The 19,801-nt window shown below is 49.6% G+C and overlaps 1 protein-coding gene and 1 non-coding gene across 3 annotated transcripts; both read left to right on the forward strand.

Annotated features, from left to right (window-relative positions):
- Positions 1-536: 536 nt before the first annotated feature.
- Positions 537-19,345, forward strand: LRRC2 (leucine rich repeat containing 2). 2 transcript variants are annotated; one of them, XM_059664960.1, is made up of 10 exons: positions 581-679; positions 3,096-3,156; positions 5,757-5,900; positions 7,805-8,012; positions 9,195-9,351; positions 9,668-9,804; positions 11,659-11,804; positions 14,613-14,768; positions 17,684-17,820; positions 18,454-19,345. In XM_059664960.1, exons 3-10 carry the CDS (start codon positions 5,776-5,778, stop codon positions 18,501-18,503), a joined length of 1,116 nt encoding a protein of 371 aa, XP_059520943.1. In that variant the 5' UTR covers positions 581-679; positions 3,096-3,156; positions 5,757-5,775; the 3' UTR covers positions 18,504-19,345. The 2 variants fall into 2 exon arrangements, with proteins under 2 accessions (XP_059520942.1, XP_059520943.1); XM_059664959.1 differs by lacking the exon at positions 3,096-3,156 and having other exon boundaries at positions 537-679.
- LOC132215977 (U1 spliceosomal RNA) lies at positions 11,161-11,324 on the forward strand. Its single transcript, XR_009448666.1, has one exon. It is a non-coding gene; the product is annotated as a U1 spliceosomal RNA (small nuclear RNA).
- Positions 19,346-19,801: the final 456 nt, after the last annotated feature.

The raw sequence follows: 19,801 nt of genomic DNA on the forward strand, positions 1-19,801 counted from the left end.
CCCTCTCCCTTCCTCTCTGTAAAAAATCAATAACATATATTTAAAAAAAGGGGGGGGGGAACAACACGTAAGAGGAAAAAATAAAACAACACGTAAGAGGAAAAAATAAAAACACGTAAGAATAAAAATTCAAGACCTTCCACGCCGGTTCTTCAAACATTGAAAGGAAACCCATCCCTGGGTCGCCGGGCTCTCGCCGCTTTGGGCGCCGCCTAGCGGGGGCCGAGCCCCACCCCGTCCCTTCCGCTTTCCGGCCTGTTTCAGGCCGCACCCTGAGCCTTTCGTGCGTCCGCAGCCCCGCCAGCGGCCCGAGGAGCAGGGGGCCCGGGTTCGAGCTCCCGCGTCCAGCGCCCCGCGCGCCCCGCCCCGCCCCGCGCGCCCCGCCCCGCCCCGCGCGCCCCGCCCCGCCCCGCGCGCCCCGCCCCGCCCCGCGCGCCCCGCCCCGCCCCGCGCGCCCCGCCCCGCCCCGCCCCGCCCCGCCCCGCCCCGCCCCGCCCCGCCCCGCCCCGCCCCGCCCCGCCCCGCCCCGCCCCGCCCCGCCCCGCCCCGCGCGGCCGCTGAGTCACGCGGCGGAGACAGCAGCGCCGGCAGCGCGTGGCCCGCGGCTCAGGTTCGCGGCCTCCAGGCTACGGGTCACGTGCTCGGCGCGCAGACAGAGCCGCGGGCGGCGGAGTCACGGGTAGGGGGCCGGCGCGGGGGGCTGCGGGGGGCGAGGGGGGCGAGGGGGGCGAGGGGGGCGAGGGGGGCGAGGGGGGCGAGGGGGGCGAGGGGGGCGAGGGGGGCGAGGGGCGGGCGAGCGGCTGCTCCTGAAACCGGGGTGGCGGACCCGAGGGCGGCACCTGCCGGGAGGGTGGCGGCAGCGCTCTTTGTTTACATCCTCCCGCTGTGCCTGGCAGGACGGGGTGAACCCCCGAAAGGACGGGGGGGGGCGGCTGCCACTCCGGCTCCTGGTTAGTGGCACCCCCAGCGCCCCGCCCTGAGCCCAGGGCCCAGCTCACACCCCTGTGGTCCCAGGTGCTGTCCGGAGAGAAGGCAGCTCCGCCTGTGTCAGCTGCCCCGGCGGGCGGCGGGCGGCGGGGGGCGGGGGTGAGGAGGGCGTTGGGGGGTTGGGGGGCGAACAGGCCGGAGCCCGGGCCCGGGCCCGGGCGGCTCAGCGGTTGAGCGGCCTCCGTGCACTGAGGGTCCGGCTCCAGGTGAGTCCGATGAGACGGCCTCAGCCCGGGGTCGGCGGTTGAGCATCGGCCTGTGAACCAGGAGGTTACGGCTGGGTTCCCGGTCAGGGCACAGGCCTGGGTTTGGGGCTCCATCCCCAGCGCGGGGTGTGCAGGAGGCGGCCCGTGGAGCCTCTCTCTCTCTCTCTCTCTCTCTCTCTCTCTCTCTCTGTCTCTCTCTCTCTCTCCCCCCTCTCTTCCTCTCTCTGTAAAAATCTTTTTTAAAAGTGATGGGACTCCCAGGGGAGAGCCTGGCCTCTGTAGGCAGCTCAGCGGACCTGCTGGCCCAGCCCTCCCCACACCCGGGGCCGCCCCCCCAGCCTCTGGAGCCATGGGGGTGCAGACAACGCCTAGGCCCCGTCCTCCCCTCAGTTGTATCTTATTCTTAGTTGGCAACAATGGCCATCTTGATTTCTGTTTTTTAGATAAGTGACATTTTCTGAGCTTTACTAGGTGGCGGGTACTGTCTTAAGCACTTGACACGATGATGCGTGATCCTATCACCAACCCTAGGAGCTCAGCGCTGCTGTTCCGCCCCGTGTCCGGACGAGAACCCCGAGGTCCAGAGAGCTGAGGTGACCGTCTTGGGGACATGCAGCAGTAACCAGGAGGCAGGACTCTGGGCTGGGCGGCCCACCGAGCTGTCCTCTTAATCCCACTGCAGCCAAGTGCCCCCACCCCCATTGCTAGCTTAGCAGATTACAGTAAAAGTAAGGGGTGCCCCAGGGAAATCCGGGTCATGTGACAGAACATGTATTTAATTCAGAGCTTGGTTGATGTATTGTGACTGTACTGACCTCACTTGAATAGTGAGCCCCTACGTACCCCACACTTTCAGAAAACTCCCTCTGAGATCCAGGGAGTGGCCTTACGGGAGGACAGAATGGAATTTGTGCCACTGAAGCCCCTGTCTGCCCTCCGGTCCCCACTGTGTCTGGTGTCCCCGGAGATTCCCACTGGTCACTGTCCTTCCCTCGGGCAGATATCCGGGAGGCCTGGAGCCGGCCTGCCCAAGGGGAGGAGGTGCCCTGGGGACCCCGAGGGTCAGGCGGGGAGGAGGGGGGCCAGGCCTCTCCTCCCACAGCTGGTTCAGGGGACCTCCTGACACCTGCTTTGCTCCCCTCTCCCATCTTCCCCCTGACCCTCTCCTGACCTCAAAGAGGGGCACCAGGAAGGCCTTGGCCCCTGGACTGTGGACTTCGCTTGTTCTCCTCCCAGACTCCCCAGGTCCTTCCCACTCAGGTCCTCTCAGATGCTCACCCTGCCCCCCACACCCCCAATCTGGTTTATCATTTTTAAAAATAGATTTTTTATTGACTTTCATAGAGAGGAAGGGAGAGGAAGAGAGATAGAGAGACCCATGTGAGAGAGAGACATGGATGTGAGAGAGAAATATTGAACAGCTGCCTCCTGCACACCCCCTACTGGGGATCGAGCCTGAAACCTGGGCCTGTGCCCCGACCGGGCATCGAACCCGTGCACTGGACGACGCCCAACCAGCTGAGCCGCCCCGGCCAGGCCAGTTTATCATTTGTCAAGAAAGGAGAGGCCAAGGTGACCAGCAGCCCCCCTCCTGCCTGGAGTCCTGGCCTGTCGACCGCTGAGTGGAGGGCGTGTTCAGTGCCAGGGGACATGTTCTCAGTCATGCCCTCTGGCTTGAGGTCAGGGTGGTTCTGTAAAGTGACTGATACACCTGCGGTCGGGTGGGGGCGCGTGGAAAGGTTTGTCCCCTTCTTCACGGTTCCTGCAGGACCACCCCCATCCCCTCTCCCCACACACTTGAGCGCCCCTCCTCTTCCTGCTCCCACAGCAGCACGCAGCCTCTGGTGTTGAATCCACCTGCTGCTTTAAATGTATCCCTTTCGGCATCTGTTCTCCCTCTAGATCGAGAACTTGTGGCAAAGCATTCGTCTTTCTGCGTTTAGCGAGTGCCCATAAATGCCAGGTATGAAGAGTTCCCAGGAATCAAGGGACAGAAACACACCTAGAAAAGGGGCTCCGTGCACAGGGTTCCCTGCACAGGTGTGTGGGTGGAGGGCTGACTTGAGGGCCAGGCTCTGAGCCCATCTGGGGCCTCCCAGATGGCTGGTCCAGGCACGGGGAGCTTGTGAACAGCCTGAGGGGGGCAGCTGGGGGGCAAGCATGAGGAGAGCTGTCGGGGTGAGTGGGAGGGGCTGGCCCCGGCCTGGCACATCACACCAGGGGCTTATGGGGTGCCGTGAGGAGCTGGGTCTCCCTCTCGTTCCAAAGGGAAGTCCCTGGAGGACTTGTGCCCGGTGGCAGCACGATCCAGTTCTCCTTGGAAAATGGCTGTCACTGTCATGTGACGAACGGAGTGGCCGGGGCTGAGTGGAAAGTCCGGTGACCAGCTGAGGTTTTTGCACAACTGAGGCCAGATGTGACTGGTGATGAGAATCGCACACCCACTAAGACTTAGGTGGTGAAAGGGACGTGTGTGTGAGAGACTGTGTGTGCATCAGTGTGTGTGTGCGCACGAGAGAGACTGTGTGTGCATCAGTGTGTGTGTGCGCACGAGAGAGACTGTGTGTGCATCAGTGTGTGTGTGCGCGCACGTGCGTGTGTGCATGTCCCCAAAGGGGTGAGCAGAGTGAAGAAACAAAGTGTGAAGACATGCCCTCCAGATAAACATGGAGTCACTCTCCAGATGGGGATTAAGCAGCCAGGGATGGATTGATTTTAAATGGGTAAGTTTAGAAGAAATCACGTTTCTCTGAGATTTGTGTGAGACCTTACAAGTGGATGTGTCAAAGGAAGCAGCTGGCTGTACAGACACCAGATGGCACTGTAATGAGGCTGATTTTTATAAATGGCCTCTTGTCTCACTGTCCACCATGTTAGTTATTTGTTGCTGCCCAACCAAATCACCCCAACACCGAACAGCTTCAAACAGCAAACTTGTGTCATCTCACAGTTTCTGAGGTTCAGAAGTCCGAGTGGCTTAGCTGAGTGGTTCTGGCCCAGCGCATCTCATGAAGTTTGCACATGTTTGTGCAAATCAGGAAATGGATGTAGCCAGATTTTGATGCTGTAGGCAGAGGCAGTTTAAAACAATCTCTAGAAAGTTATTTTACACAGATAAGGGAGATAACCATAGCTTAGTGCAGTGGTTCTCAACCTTCCTAATGCCGCGGCCCTTTAATGCAGTTCCTCATGTAGTGGTGACCCCCAACCATAAAATTATTTTCGTTGCTACTTCATAACTGTAATTTGCTACTGTTATGAATCGTAATGTAAATATCTGATATGCAGGATGTATTGTCATTGTTACAAATTGAACATAATTAAAGCATAGTGATTAATCACAAAAACAATATGTAATTATATATGTGTTTTCCGATGGTCTTAGGCGACCCCTGAGAAAGGGTCGTTCGACCCCCAAAGGTGTCGCGACCCACAGGTTGAGAACCGCTGGCTTATTGGCATGAATGGACATGCACTTTTATGTCCTGATAAATACTTTGCAGTGATCAAATAATCACTCGAACAGCAAAGGTGAGTTGTGAAAGTAAAAAGAGAGAAAGCTCATTGAGTGGCCTGAGAAGGAAGCAATCTGGATATAATTATTTTATTCACTTTCATTCATTCATTCATTCATTCACTTACTCATTCGACAAATATTTATGAAGGGCCTACTATGTGCCAGGCACTGTGCTGAGTCTCCCCAAGATGTGAGAGCGGAGACGTGCCTGAGTCTGATTTTCTTTGCACTTGGAAATCTGCCTAAACAGAGACCAGCTGCTTGTGAGGCTGTGTTCATGTTGCAGGGGCGGCTCCCGGAACATGTCCCCAGGCTGGGTGGGGTCAGGCCCAGGGGGGAAAGTGCTCTCGGAGCTTTGTGCAATGTTTGCTTTTGTTACTTAATGGTGACTGGTGTGCAGCTGTGGACAACCAGGTGTGTGTGTGTGTGTGTGTGTGTGTGTGTTGTGATTAACCCATTAAACTTACCCTTGAGTATGTTACAGCCTAGTGGGAAGATTAGCTGCTAAATTCAGTAGAATATGGGAGCTTGGAGCTTGAGGAATGCCCGGGGAGCTCTGGGAACCCACAATTCCATTGAGTCAAAGGGAATATGTTTGTAATAAATATGTTGTAGAGGAGGTGACCCTAGGGTGAGTGTTGCACTTGGACTGACCTTAAGAACATGAGCACAGCCCTAGCTGGTTTAGCTCAGTGGATAGAGCGTTGGCCTGCAGACAAGGATCCTGGGTTCAATTCTGGTCAAGGGCATGTGCCCGGGTTGCAGGCTCAATCCCTACTAGAGGGCGTGCAGGAGGCAGCCAATCAATGAGTCTCTCTCATTATTGGTGTGTCCATCTCTCCCTCTCCATTCCTCTCTGAAATCAATTAAAAAAATTTTTTTTTTAAAAAGAACATGAGCACAGAATAACATCCTTGAATGAACAAGGCATTTCATCATCACTTAAGACAACTGATTCATTCATGTTTCTATTCAACATTCATGGTAAGACTACTTCCTTCTGTGTGTGGGTGAAGCTGACATACATGTATATATTTTTTAAACAGGTAATTTTATGCTCCCAACATGGGACATAAAGTGGTCGCATTCGACATTTCTGTCATCAGAGGCTTGTGGGAAACTCGAGTCAAGAAGCACAGAGCGTGGCAGAAGAAGGAGGCGGAGAGACTGGAGAGAAGCGCCTTGGAAAAGTATGTTTTCTGTGCTGCTCGCAGCAGGCAGGGCCGGGCAGACTGGAGCTGTGTTGGGAGGGGGCGTCTTTCTTCGGGGCCTTCTCACTGTCGGTGACACCCGCTTACTGAACTTCCGAACCTTCACGCTGCTGCCCAGAAAGAACATTCGATTTCTATAGAGCAGCACCCACAGCTGTAGGGACTCACATGCACCCAGGCACCATGCTGGGCCCAGGGAAGGCGGCGATGAGGCGATAAAGTCCTCTGCAGCCGGTTCTGGGTCAGGGGCCGCCTGACTCTCCATGCTCATGTGAGCCAGGTGCGGGCTGCTCTGTGTCAGCATGTCAGCCTCCCCCAGGAGCTGGGTGCCAGGCAGGGTTCCTTGTGTTGATGCCAATTTTATTTGATGGTAGTGGTGTGATTTGTAGGCTGACTGCTCTTAGGTAAACTCATGTCAATGAAAACGAAATAAAGTTATCACTGTGTTTGTGATAAATATGAATCACACAATCGAATTAACTCTGCACAAGGCTGATGAAAGTCGACGAGCGGGGAAGGTTGCACATCCAGGTGCTGTGCGTTCCGTAATTTGTGTCCCCTGTGAAGAAAGCCAGCTGGACTCCTGGGGGTGCAGTATGGGCGCCCGTTTTTTCCAGGAAGGGCGGAATGGGATTCCGATGGGCACAACCATTCTACACCAAGTTGGCAGAGTGTGATATTCCCGGTTAAAACAAAAGTTAAAAACAAAATGCAGAGGTGTGGATGTCTCTTTATTCTTGGTTCTTCGCTTTTATGAACTATTCCCATCGAACTAACACCCATTCTGATCATGCCTGATAACCCAGCTGCTGCTGTAAGCAAATACGGCTGTTTCAGGTGGTGGCTGTCACCCCAGATTGGAAGGCAAGGACGAGGGTCCTAAGTAACTTGGCCAAGCCCTTTCCCCGACATACTGCTGTGGTCCCAGAGAGTTGGAACTTCTTTTTACTTGTCACTTAGCATCTGTGCTGCCTCTGGCCACGCAGAGTCTGTTTTTAAAATTGCCCCTCCTAGAAGCCTTGATCCCCCCGCCACCAAGTCCCTGAGGAGGGTCCGGGTGCTTGGGCTACCTATTTTGAGACAACGTCTGTGCCTGAGAGTTTTGAAGGAAAACGACAACAAACTTTGGTTTTGTACCGCATAGAATGTTAGCCTGTTGAAGGCTCCAAGCAGATATTACACTCAATGAGAAAGGCCCGCCACAGGCAAAACGCTACTCTAACCACTGTACCACCCAGAGGGCAGCAAGGTGTGGCCCACAGTCATCACGAGTTTACAGCAAAGTTGGGGGATGAGGCATCGGTGTGGAAAGTTGCAGAACGATAGGTCAGACAGTTACCAAGGAGAAGGTGCTGAGGAGGGATGTGTGTGTGTGTGTGTGTGGGGGGGGTGACAGGGGGTGCTGAGGGCTCCCCAGCCAGCTCCAGCGTCTGACTGCACCTGGAGTTTATGATGACAGGTGCACCTGCTGGAGAGAATTTCCCAGGGTGGCTGATGGGAACTTTCTATAGTCCGGTGTCTCATAAACTGGTGTTGCCTCTGTGTTTCTATCCACATGCTCGTGAACGATCAGCAAATTCCTGAGCCCGTGCGTTTTTAAAACTTGGGTTGGCACCACCTACTATCCAAGGAATAGGATAGGGTACTAGCCACCTACTTCATTAATCAAACGTGTAGGTAACTTTGGGAGAAATCTTAGCCGGGAATTTTATCTAACTCCTCTAACTTTTTAAAGCCAAAGTTGCTAGTAATTCACAACCCTGAGGTTTTAAGTTTCCTCTGTCCCCACCCCTTCCAGCCAGGGGAGGGCTGTGCCTGTGCCAGGTGCCCTCTGCGGGCAGGTGAGGGCACTGCCCGGTGACGGCGCCTCTGCCTGCGTTTAGGATCAAGGAGGAGTGGAACCTCGCATCCGAGTGCCGCCGGAGAGGCGTCCCCCAGGCTGCCTACTGCAGGGACGGCCTCGTGGACACCGGCGTGCGGCTGCTGGACAAGCTCGAGAGGAACTCCCTTCTGCGGCAGAGCTTGCCTTCCAAGGGCAGGGACCAAGGCAGCAGCAAGTTTGTGTTTGAGCTTTCGGGAGAGCACTGGACGGTGAGTCCGTGTGTTCCTGTCTCTGCGGCCAGTGGCAGCTCAGTGCAGCGCTGATGTCCTGATGGCCCCTAAGCTGAGCTCAAAGCCTTGGCCTTGGCGGGTGAGCGCTCTTACCTTGAGAGGGTCTGCTCTGGCCCTGGCTGGTTTGGTTCAGTGGATGGAGTGTCGGCCTGGGGACTGAAGGGTCTCGCGTTCGATTCCAGTCAAGGGCACACGCCTGGGTTGCGGGCTCGATCCCCAGTGTGGGGTGTATAGGAGGCAGCTAATCAATGATTCTCTCTCATTGATGGTTCTCTCTCTCCCTCTCCCTTTCTCTCTGAAATCAATAAAATATATTTTTAAAAAATTGAAACCGAGAGGTCTGCTCTGAACCAGGTTCTCGAGGCTCCTCCTCCACGAAGGCCGAGGGAGTGGCTCCCGTGGGCACCTGTGGAGCCTGGTCGGAAGTCCTCTGTCTTCTGTCCATCTTTCCTTCCTGCAGACTCTTAAAAACACTTAGAAATTCGGCCCAGCAAAGAGTACATGTTTAGCCGAAACCGGTTTGGCTCAGTGGATAGAGCGTCGGCCTGCGGACTGAAGGGTCCCAGGTTCGATTCCGGTCAAGGGCATGTACCTGGGTTGCGGGCACTTCCCCAGTAGGGGGTGTGCAGGAGGCAGCTGATCGATGTTTCTCTCTCATCGATGTTTCTGACTCTCTATCCCTCTCCCTTCCTCTCTGTAAAAAATCAATAAAATATATATTTTTTAAAAAAAAGAGTACATGTTTATCAGGTTTTTGAAAAGCAACTACAGAGGAAGGGAAATGCAGGCCAAATCGAACAGTCGGGTGCATGGACAGGCTGTATTTTTAGATATTAAACTGGCATGTGTAAACAATAAGGCATGTTGTGGCTGTGGCTGTGAGCCAGCTTGTCTGTGCTGACCAGGCATTTCACTTGAATAATATCACAAATTCACGGCAGTTCTGAGTTGGGCTGATCTCTTGCTGCGACATGAATGACCACCGCAGCGGCCTGCTTTCTCTGAAACGCCCGGGAGCTGGCAGGCACCTCTGACACTCTCGCGCATGACCTCCCATGACCTCTCGCCCTGGCTTTTTAAATGAGCACACGTGTTCCTGGGCTTAGTGCGCGCTTGGACGCATTGAGGACCTAGTGCCATCCTGTCATGCACCTGTCCCAGGAGCTCCCAGACGCCCTGAAGGAGCAGACACACCTGGAAGAATGGCACATAAACCACACCCGGATTGAGGCCATTCCTGCCTTTGTCAGGCTCTTCCAAGCGATGAGAATTCTGGATCTGCCAAAAAACCAGATCTCCCGTCTTCCGGCTGAAATTGGTATGTCTCTCAGCAGGGCCCAGGCCTCTGGTGAGCAGGCAGCCGGTGCACAGGTGCGGCTGCCGTGAGAACTGCTCCCCCTCCCACCCCAGGAAGTCGCCAGGCAGGGCCGTGCTCTGTGTGCCCAGAGCCGCTCGGTCACAATGTCCCTTTGGGTGGTGACGCCCGGGTCCCGCCTGTGTAACTCAGCACATACAGACCTTCGCCAGATGCTCAGGATCTAGAAGTCTCATGAGTGAGCAATGCTGTGTTCAGGAATTTTTCATTTTCTTTCGGTCATTGTGATAGTCATTTTTTTCCTTTTTTCTGGTGACAGGCTGTTTGAAGAACCTGAAAGAACTCAACGTGAGCTTCAACCGTTTGAAGAGCATTCCTCCAGAACTGGGAGAGTGTGAGAACCTTGAGAAACTGGATTGTTCTGGAAATCTAGAATTGACCGAGCTCCCCTTTGAAGTAAGAAAGTTACCATTTCTGCACGATGATTTATTTTTATTTGGTGCATGATATAGAATGGTCTATAATATGGGGAAGAAGCTTTGAAAAATGAAACCCATCTACATTATGTCACAATTTCCTGACATTGCCATCACCATCTACTGGCTATTATAAGGTCTTTAAAATGTTCTTACACTAGGCCAGGACCTGATTTTCAGTTCAGAAATGCCATCAAAGGAAAACTAGGCAAAAATCCTGTTTTCATGCAAGATATTTGTATTTAATGCCTATTTAATATATGATGCCTATTGTCTGTGATACAGACCTGGTTTATTTTTTATTTTTTTTAAATATATTTTATTGATTTTTTTACAGAGAGGAAGGGAGAGAGATAGAGAGTTAGAAACATCGATGAGAGAGAAACATCGATCAGCTGCCTCCTGCACATCTCCTTCTGGGGATGTGCCCGCAACCCAGGTACATGCCCTTGACCGGAATCGAACCTGGGACCCTTAAGTCCGCAAGCCGACGCTCTATCCACTGAGCCAAACCGGTTTCGGCAAGACCTGGTTTATTTATCCACAATGGTGAAATGCATTAGAAGCAGCTGGAAATAAATAAAGGGGGTATAATTTTAAAAATTTATATACTGAACACAACTGTAGGTAACTCAAGTAGTCCTACAGATAGGATTTAAGACATTTATTAACTGAAAAATATTTGTTAGTTTCCTTTGGTCTGTATTCATTGGATAAATGATTTCAAATCATTTCCTGACAAAATGGAGCAGGTGACAGTGAACGGTTTTAATTGCCAAATAAGACTCAACAGGCCTCTTGTGTTGAAGAGATAAGGGTCTGACAGTCCTGCAGGTGATGAACAGGCTAAAAATGGTATTGCTGTCAAGGTTCAGACACGGCCTGGCTGCCGGTCACACTGCTAATCTCCTTTCCTGAAAGCTTCCATGTGGGAGGAGGTGGCTGCTTCTACCCACACCCATCTCGCCCCGGCAAATGCCTGACAGTGGTCCAGGGGAGGGGACGCTGCCAAGGTCATGGTTCTGTGCACAGCGTCATTCTTCCCCAGTTTGGAAAATGGCTCAGTCCTCTCTCACGCGGTCAGATTACAAGCGAGCCAAGTCACCTCTGACCTTTTTTGCTTCCATGCCATCAGTCAGTCCTCTTGGGCAGGCCCTCAACGTCTGACCACTGCCCAGCACCTTCCCACCAACACCCTAGTCCAAGTCCAAGTGGTCTGTCATCTGGACTGGGACACGGCCTCGAGGCTGCTCTCTCTGCTCCTTGTACCTTCCCCGCTTTATTGAGAGGTAATTTACATGCCATAAAATTCAGTGGTTATAAGTGTACATTTCACACACTCACCTGGCAGGGGAGATGTCATGATCACGAAGGTGGTTTTCCCAGGGCGAGGCTTACCCACTGCACTCCGGAGGTGCTGATCCCTGGGATTTCCCCAAATGTGGGGAACTCGACTGCCTATTTTGTGGTCGTGGGGGACTGCGTTTGTGCTCTCCCCTGAAAATAAATAATAAATAAATAAATAAACATTTTATCAACTCAGTCTTAAGATATTCCCATCGCCCCCTGAGAATTCTGTTTTGCCCATTTACTATATAAAATTGCATTGCTTACTTATGAAACCACCAAGTCCTCAAGGGCAGCCAGCCACTGTGAGCTACTTATCTTCGCACCCCCGGTGTGTTGCACAGTGGTCCACAGAACATACTGTTTTGACCTCTTTTGCATATGTTCATAGGAATGCCTTGGGGAAGAGACATCAGTTGAAAAGTTATTAGTCGAACTTAACTTTCTCTCTTACAGAAGTAATTGGATATTTTTTGTTCCTTTCTAGTTAAGTAATTTGAAGCAAGTTACATTTGTAGATCTCTCAGCAAACAAGTTTTCCAGTGTCCCCATCTGTGTCCTGAGGATGTCCAGTTTGCAGTGGTTGGATATCAGCAACAATAGCCTGAATGACCTGCCACAAGACATAGACAGGTAGCTACTTGCATTCTGAAGGTGAGGTGTATGGACTGGTTACTAACATCTTCGACACCGTAACATTTTACACTTGCATAGCACATGAATGGTCTTTGAAATCAATGAATTCTCCAGAGTTTATTGTTTCTAGGAAATGAGTTTGGTTCTTTATATAATAAGACAGTGTCTAGTCTACATCATACATGTACATGTGTATATACAGGGATGGGCAAAAGCAGGTTTACAGTTGTGAGTTCGCAAAACACAAGTCTTATCAACACTAATAAAAGAGAAAAATGGTAATTGGCGTACGAGCTACCCTTTTCATTGGCTAATCAGGGCTATATGCAAATTAACTGCCAACTAAGATTGGCAGTTAACTGCCAACAAGATGGTGGTTAATTTGCATATGTAGGCACAATGCAGGGAGGCGAAAGGGAAAGCAGGAAGAAGCCCCCTGCCACTGACAGTGATTGGAAACCCAGGGGGGAGCTAAGAGCTGGGGGGCAGGGCAAAGGCGGCCCTGCCCCCCAGCCATGATCGGAGAATCAGGTGCCTTTTCGGCCCTGGCCAGTGATAGCAGGAAGTAGGGGTGGAGCCAGCGATGGGAGCTGGGCATGGTCGAAGCTGGCAGTCCCAGGAGCTAGGGATCCCTTGCCTGGGCCTAAAGCGGAGCCCACGATCGCGGGGCTGCTGCAGCTGCGGGTCCCCGCTGCCCGGGCCTGACGCCTCAGCCAGAGGCGTTAGGCCTGGGCAGGGGCGGAGCCTGCAACCGCAGGGAGCTGGGGGTCCCCTGCCCAGGCCTGACACCTCTGCCAGAGGCCTCAGGCCTGGTCAAGGGGCCGATCCGGTGATTGGTGATTGGAGGGTGATGAGGGTCAACTCCTCTGGCCGAGGCATCAGGCCTGGGTGGGGGGCTGAGCCGGGGATTGGGGGGATATGATGGTCCCCTTGTCCAGGCCTGAAGCCTGGGCCAGAGGCATCAGGCCTGGGTGGGGGGTGGAGCAAGCGATCAGAGGGAGATGGGGGTCCCCTGCCCAGGCATGATTCCTGGGCCAGAGGCCTCAGGCCTGGGCAGGGGCCAGAGCCAGTGATCGGGGGGAGATGGGGGTCCCCTGTCCAAGCCTGACACCTCTGGCGGAGGCGTCAGGCCTGGGCAAGGGGCCGATCAGGTGATCAGAGGGTGATGGGGGTCTACGCCTCTGGCTGAGGCATCAGGCCTGGGCAAGGGGCAGAGCCAGCAATCGGAGGGGTCTGGGGGTCCCCTGCCCAGGCCTGATGCCTGGGCCAGAGGCATCAGGCCTGGGCTGGGGGCAGAACCAGTGATGGGGGGAAATGAGGGTCCCCTGCCCAGGCCTGACACCTCTGTCAGAGGCGTCAGGCCTGGGCAAGGGGCCGATCCTGCGATTGGAGGGTGATGGGGGTCAACGCCTGAGGGCTCCCAGTATGTGAGAGGGGGCAGGCTGGGCTGAGGGACACTCCCCCCCCCCCCACCCAGTGCTCGAATTTCGTGCACCGGGCCCCTAGTATTATTTAATAATTATTGTATTGTTTTTCATATGAGCAACTGTAAACCTACTTTTGCCTACCTGTATATGTTCATGTGAACAAATCTTCCTTGTTTTGGTGAACTTTACTTTGGTCCCCAATAGAATGGCATCATCCACTTTTCTTTACTCCACAGAAGTAGAAAAGTAAAATTATTACATATGGAATAGAAATATATCACTCCATGTTTAGAATATCAGGGTAATTTTTACTAGTTTCACTTATTGATTTATTATACATAATCTTTCAAACAGAATTGGGATGCTTATTAAGGTTTTCAAATTATATCCTTGTAGCTATTTCATGTTTAGAAATAATTGTTACATTGAATCATATATCATTCATTCCGCCAATGTTATTAGTCGCCTATATGGCAGGTTGGGTTTAAAGTTGTGAATGAAACAAAATCTCTGGCCTCCTGAAATCTGCCACCTTCTTTAGAAAGTAGCATAAGACACCAAAAGTGGCCTCGTCTGAAGGCCACCTCCTGTTTCTGTTTTCTGCTCCTGGTACATCTGATGTGTAGCGATGCTTTCTCAGTGGGTGAGTGTTAAGGGTAACTGCTTTGGTTTGAGATAGGAGGGAACTTTGTGGAATATTTATGGGGTCTGTCAAGATTATGCAAACGGATGAAAGAAAAAACTGAAGAGGGAGTCGCCAAGTTAGAATAAAACGGAACCAGAGTAAAATGCATTGGAGCATCATCGGCTCATTTTCTGTTCTCCACAGACTTCTTCCTATTGTAAAGTTAGAAAATATGATGAGAGAGGAATAACTGTACTCTCAAGATCTACAAAAGGAAACATTGGCTGAAATTTGTTTATTTTCATAACTTCTTTCCCGTGCCCTGTTCACCCTTGGAATGAGGCAGACACTGGGAGGAATATATTGATTTTTTAAAGTTTTTCGATTACAGTTTGCATTGAACACTGCTTTGTATTAGTTTCGGGTGTACAGTGTAGCGGATGGACATCCATATTGGAAGGATATGCTGATTTGTTAGGCCCCCTACTGCATACCGCGCAATGTGCTTATGCTGCCGCCGTATCTGTGTCTTCAATCGGCAATGAAGTCAGTAAAAAAATAAACAATAAACACAAATTGTGTTACCTGGCAGGAATTTGTTTAATTTCTAAAGTTAGTTTTTTTCTCATAAGGGTCACATATAAAAGATAAAGTAATTCGTGATTTCCTGCTGGGACTGATGGGCAGTTCGCTCCAGTGTTCTTTGCTGGGAGGCTGAGTCCTTGTGCTCCGATCCCTTTTCCGTCCTCGTAGGCTAGAGGAGCTGCAGACGTTTCTCCTGTATAAGAACAAGCTGACCTACCTTCCCTACGCCCTGCTTAACCTGAAGAAGCTCACTTTGTTAGTCGTCAGTGGGGACCACCTGGTGGAGATCCCGACGGCCCTCTGTGACTCCTCCACGCCTTTAAAGTGAGTAGACCACTGCCAGCCGCGTGGCTCAGCGGTTGAGCATCGATCTATGAACCAGGAGGTCGAGGTTCGATTCCCAGTCAGGGCACATGCTGGGTATGCAGGCTCCATCCCCAGTAGGGGGCGTGCAGGAGGCAGCTGATCAATGATTCTCTCTCATCATTGATGTTTCTGTCCTCTCTGCCTTCCTCTCTGAAATCAATAAAAAAATTATTTAAAAAATAACTTTGAAAGTGAGTAGGCCAGACATCCTCGTAGAGACACAAGGTAAGGAGCGAGGGGCGTCTGGAGCCTGAGGTCCTGTCTCAGATCCCAGGTCACGGGAGTTCTGATGCTTTTTACCGGATTTTGAAGTTTTTGGACAGTAACATGAGGAGGTAGAACTCAGAGGATTTCTGTGCCATCTACATGGTAAGTCACCATACGTATTTTAAATTTTGAACAATGAAATGGTACTTTTTATTTAAAGCAGCAGTCTCTTGCCCTCCCCTTTGTTACCCCAGAACCCAAAGGCAATCTTTCATTGGTCAGTCACTGTTTTTGTTGGGGGCAGAAATATTAATCATGCTCAGTTAACCGTGATTGTTCTGTTCTCATTAGAGAAGGCACATTCTGATCAGCTGGGAGTTGTACACCTGGGATATGGGAGTTAACCTGGGAATGAAGTCCATTCTCCTTTTCCAAGAACTGCTTATCATCATGGAAAGATTAACAACCTTATTGCCTAGAGTCTAGACAATGGAATCCCAGCATCTGGCCCACTGTGCCTTCAACCAGCATGATGAAATATAGGCAGATTGTTTTGGGGGTAGGGAAAGACAATAACAATTAATGCAATGAAAGATTGCAAAGGAAAAATTGAGTGGATCTAGATAAGAATTGAAACCTTTTTGCTTTCTCTATATCTAGACATTAAATACAATGAATGGAGAAAGCATATGCTAAAATATGACAGATGTGTGTGGATAAGCCACATGTACTTATTGCATGTAATTTTCTAAAACTAGTTAGAATGATTTTTGTTAGGTTTGATCCAGCAACTGAACTGATCAGGTCATTTCACTATAGACATTCTCTTTGCTGAAGATCACATTTCATTGTGGTGGCCACGTTCCATTATCTCCCCTCCGGGTGTGCATAAAGGAGTCTCTGCCCAGAAAAAAGCCCGCCAACAGTCCTTTAAAAGCTGCTGACTTCCATCACTGGGTGCTGGAGGCATCCAGCTCAGCCACCTGGTGTGCGGATGAGCACCATTCTGGACTCACTTGTTCCTCCTTCCACGAGCGAACAGTGCTAAGACTGCAGGGCCTGCTGTTGCAACCAAAGAGGCTTTGAGGGATTTCCTAAATAATTATATCATTTTCACTGAAAACATCTTTTAAAATTGTGAAGACAAAAGACCAAATGCCATTTTAGTTTCTTTCACTTAACTACTTTTTCCTTAGCAGTAACTCATCTAGGAAACCCCTTTTAAAAAAATCTGTGAATATTTATTGAGGACGTGCAGTGCTCCCAGCATGGTGCCAATTACAGAAAATTCAGAAATAGATCCCATTCTGCAGCCCAGGCAGCAGAAGCCTGAGACATTTTATAAAATAGGACCAACCCTGTTATGTCTTTTTTTATTTTGTTTTGTTTTTTAAATATATTTTCATTAATTTCAGAGAGAAATGGGGAGAGAAAAAGAGATAGAAACATCAATGATGAGAGAGAATCATTGATCAGCTGCCTCTTGCACGCCCCCTATTGGGGATCGAGCCAGTAATCTGGGCATGTGCCCTTGACCAGAATCAAACCCGGGACCCTTCAGTCCCCAGGAGGACGCTCTATCCACTGAGCCAAACCGGCCAGGGCCCTGGTATGTTTTTTAAGGGTCCGTTTACCTAAATACCACTATCTCTTAGTTACCATCCCTTTAAAGATATAAAAATGCCCAACCTCCGCCCAAAATAAAACTGTAAAACAAACAAACATTTATCCATTTATTCACTCATTAAATACTCATTTCTTTTGTGTGTGTGTGTGTGTGTGTGTGTGTGTGTTAATCCTCACCTGAGGATCTTTTTTCTTTTTAAAATTTATCATTATTGTTGAAAATATTACAGATGCCCCCTTTTCTCCCCCCATTGACCCCCTCCACTCAGCTCTCTCCCCCTCCCCAGTCTTCCCTGCACTGTTGTCTGTCCATGGGCGATGCATATATGCATATCAGCTCATTGATTAATCTCTCCCCCCACCGCTTCTGCTTCAGTGTCTCTGGATCTTTTTTGTTTGTCAGTTTATTTTGTAGAAATACCTCCTTTATGGGGATTTTACCTGAGTTCTTTTTAGTTAAGCCTGGTTTAAGAGTTGGTGTCCTTCCCTCTGGCAACCATCAGACAGCTGTTTGTGTTCATAAGTTTCAGTTTTATATCCCAGAAGAAGATCTGACTTGGGTGGTGGGCACATGGTGCAATATACAAATTTTGTAACATAGAAATGCACACATGAAACCTATATGTTCATGTTGACCAGTGGCAACCCCATCAATTTAAACAAATGAAAAAAAAGATGTCACTAACTGGGAGTAATACCAAGCCCCTGAAGGCATCATACAGTTTTAAGGATCTGACTGAGAGAAGTGTCACTGTCCACCTTTTGGGCTCTTGCCCATTGCCCTCTCTCTGTGGCTGAGTAGCTCTCATCTCCCCATCAGGCCTCTGGACAGTCTCTGCCTGAATACTAATTCCATAACCCTGATGGATTGTTCCACAGTGGAATCCACTGGTGGTGATAATTTTATGGACAACTGTGACTTTCAAGAATAAGTGAGAACTTGGGGTTTAGGACAACAAAGGTTGACTTCCCATGGGAGGAATTTTGCAGTTCAGAATGCACACGGGAAAATGTGATATTGCCCATATTTTCTTGAATAGATTTGTAAACCTTATGGACAATCCCATTGATAATATTCAGTGTCAAGATGGTGAAGAAATGAGGGAAAGTGAACAAGATCGTCAACACTTTGATAAAGAATTTATGAGAGCCTATATTGAAGATCTTAAAGAAAGAGGTAGGTTACTCATATTTAAAATATTTTAAATGAATATACAAAATTCCATTAACTCATGCCATACTTACATACATGATTTATTGATAAAAGTAAAATGGACAAAATTTAATTGGTTAGGGGCAGTTTACTTCCTAAATTACCTTTCCTTTTACCAAAAATAAAAGATATCTTTCCTTAAAATATTTGATTTGCCTACTGCACTTGAATGCTTGATACACCATCTTACAGAGAAACACATACTTACAACGTGAGGGTTGTTGCATTGCTAATTGTACGTGAGTTTTTAACTAAATGACATTGACAACAGTATCCTACTTAATGGAATAATAAGATTCTATTTCAAAACCCATTTAAATTCAATATTAGAAAAAGTCATCTCTTATATAAATCAAGGTATACCCATATCAAAGTCACAAAATGGAAAGCACAAGACGGCAGACTAGTAACTCAACCCATTTAGTTTGAGTACACAGAGGAGTGTGGAGGTGCAGGAAAGTGTGATTTCCACAGTGTGCCTCCTGTCACAAGAATGCATAAACAGAAAGAAGGCATTAGTCCTGTTCTTCTGATTATGTAGTCACACACCATAATGGAACAGAGAATGGCTGAGTATATGTTTTCCTATTGTTACAGAATCTGTGCCCAGCTATACCACCAAAGTGTCTTTTAGCCTTCAGCTCTGATGCCATCCATCAGAAGACCGCAGAATCTCCCTGTCTGTGCAGCTGCGAATCTTCGTGCTGTGGGCCATGTCATGTAGGAGTAATGGCTTATGCTTAAGCAGCAAGCCTAAAAGCCAGGTTGTAACTTCAGGAAAATGACTTTCAAATTCCAAGTGTATGAAAACTTTTCTCTGTGGACTGGGGAATTGATCAATGGGTTTATAGATTGAAAGTTAAAGGTTCATTTGCATACACTTGTTTCCGAATAATGCACATTTAATAGTTTAGAAATGCATTATTTTTAAAAATTGTAACTTAGACCAAATTCTGAAGTTGTGTTGTTTTTAGGCATCAAGCGATAGAGGGGCAGAAATGAAAGAGCATTTCTATTGGATGAATTCAGATGCGAGTTTATTTTATTTTGTGATTTTGAAGGAGTTTTAATGCATTGTTTCTTTTACTGAGAATAATTGTCCTTGGGTTTATACAAATTGCTATTACCGTATGCTTTAAATTGCAAGTGTGGGTGTGGGGAAGCACGGGACTTGGTTGGAAAATTTGTAAGGAGGAAACTCCGAAAGGTCAGAACCTCCAGGGGGAGTTGGCTGAAGGCATCTGCCCCTGCCTTGACTTTTCCAAACAGGTCTGAGCCCCCGGGTGTTTATTGGAATCTTTATGCTTAGTCTGTAGATGTCCTTACCTAAAGGACACAGTGTCTTCTCAAGGATGCTTACCCTTCTGATAGTATCTAACAGTTAATTTTAGTTCAAGCTGTTGTTAAAATAAAAGCCTGAGGAGGTAGGCAAACAGGGATGTTTGGTTTCTCTAGCCAAGCAGTCCCTTAGCCCTCTCTTTCACAGCAATTGTATGTCAGAGTGATCATTCATCTGTCGGTGATCAGGGTCTGCTGGTCCGCCCCAGCAAGTGGTGCCCCATGTGAGGAGGAACACAAGACACAGCGGAAACCTCAAAAACAAAAGTAACTGCACAGTAAGTCACGAGCCTGCTGGAGATTTCCATGTTTGAGGGAATTGTTTCTCAGCTAAAGTTTCACAATGGGACAGCAGCTGCCCACCGAACAACAGCAATATGTAAGAGTCAAGTGGGGCCTCAGTTATCTCTGGGAACAAGTGGGCAGGAATTTAAAAAGAAGTCAGGCCCAGGGAAAACGAGTGCCCTTGACATTAACTATGTGGGTTCTTGTTCAAGCTGCACTACGCCCACTTCATACCGAGGATCAAAAGCCTACGGAACACCAGGAGGAACTACCACCACCCCCTCCTCCTGACGTAGAGCCCGTAGTACCTAAAGCCCCACTG

The sequence above is a fragment of the Myotis daubentonii genome, chromosome 14 (assembly GCF_963259705.1).
Source record: "Myotis daubentonii chromosome 14, mMyoDau2.1, whole genome shotgun sequence".
Lineage (NCBI taxonomy): Eukaryota > Metazoa > Chordata > Mammalia > Chiroptera > Vespertilionidae > Myotis > Myotis daubentonii.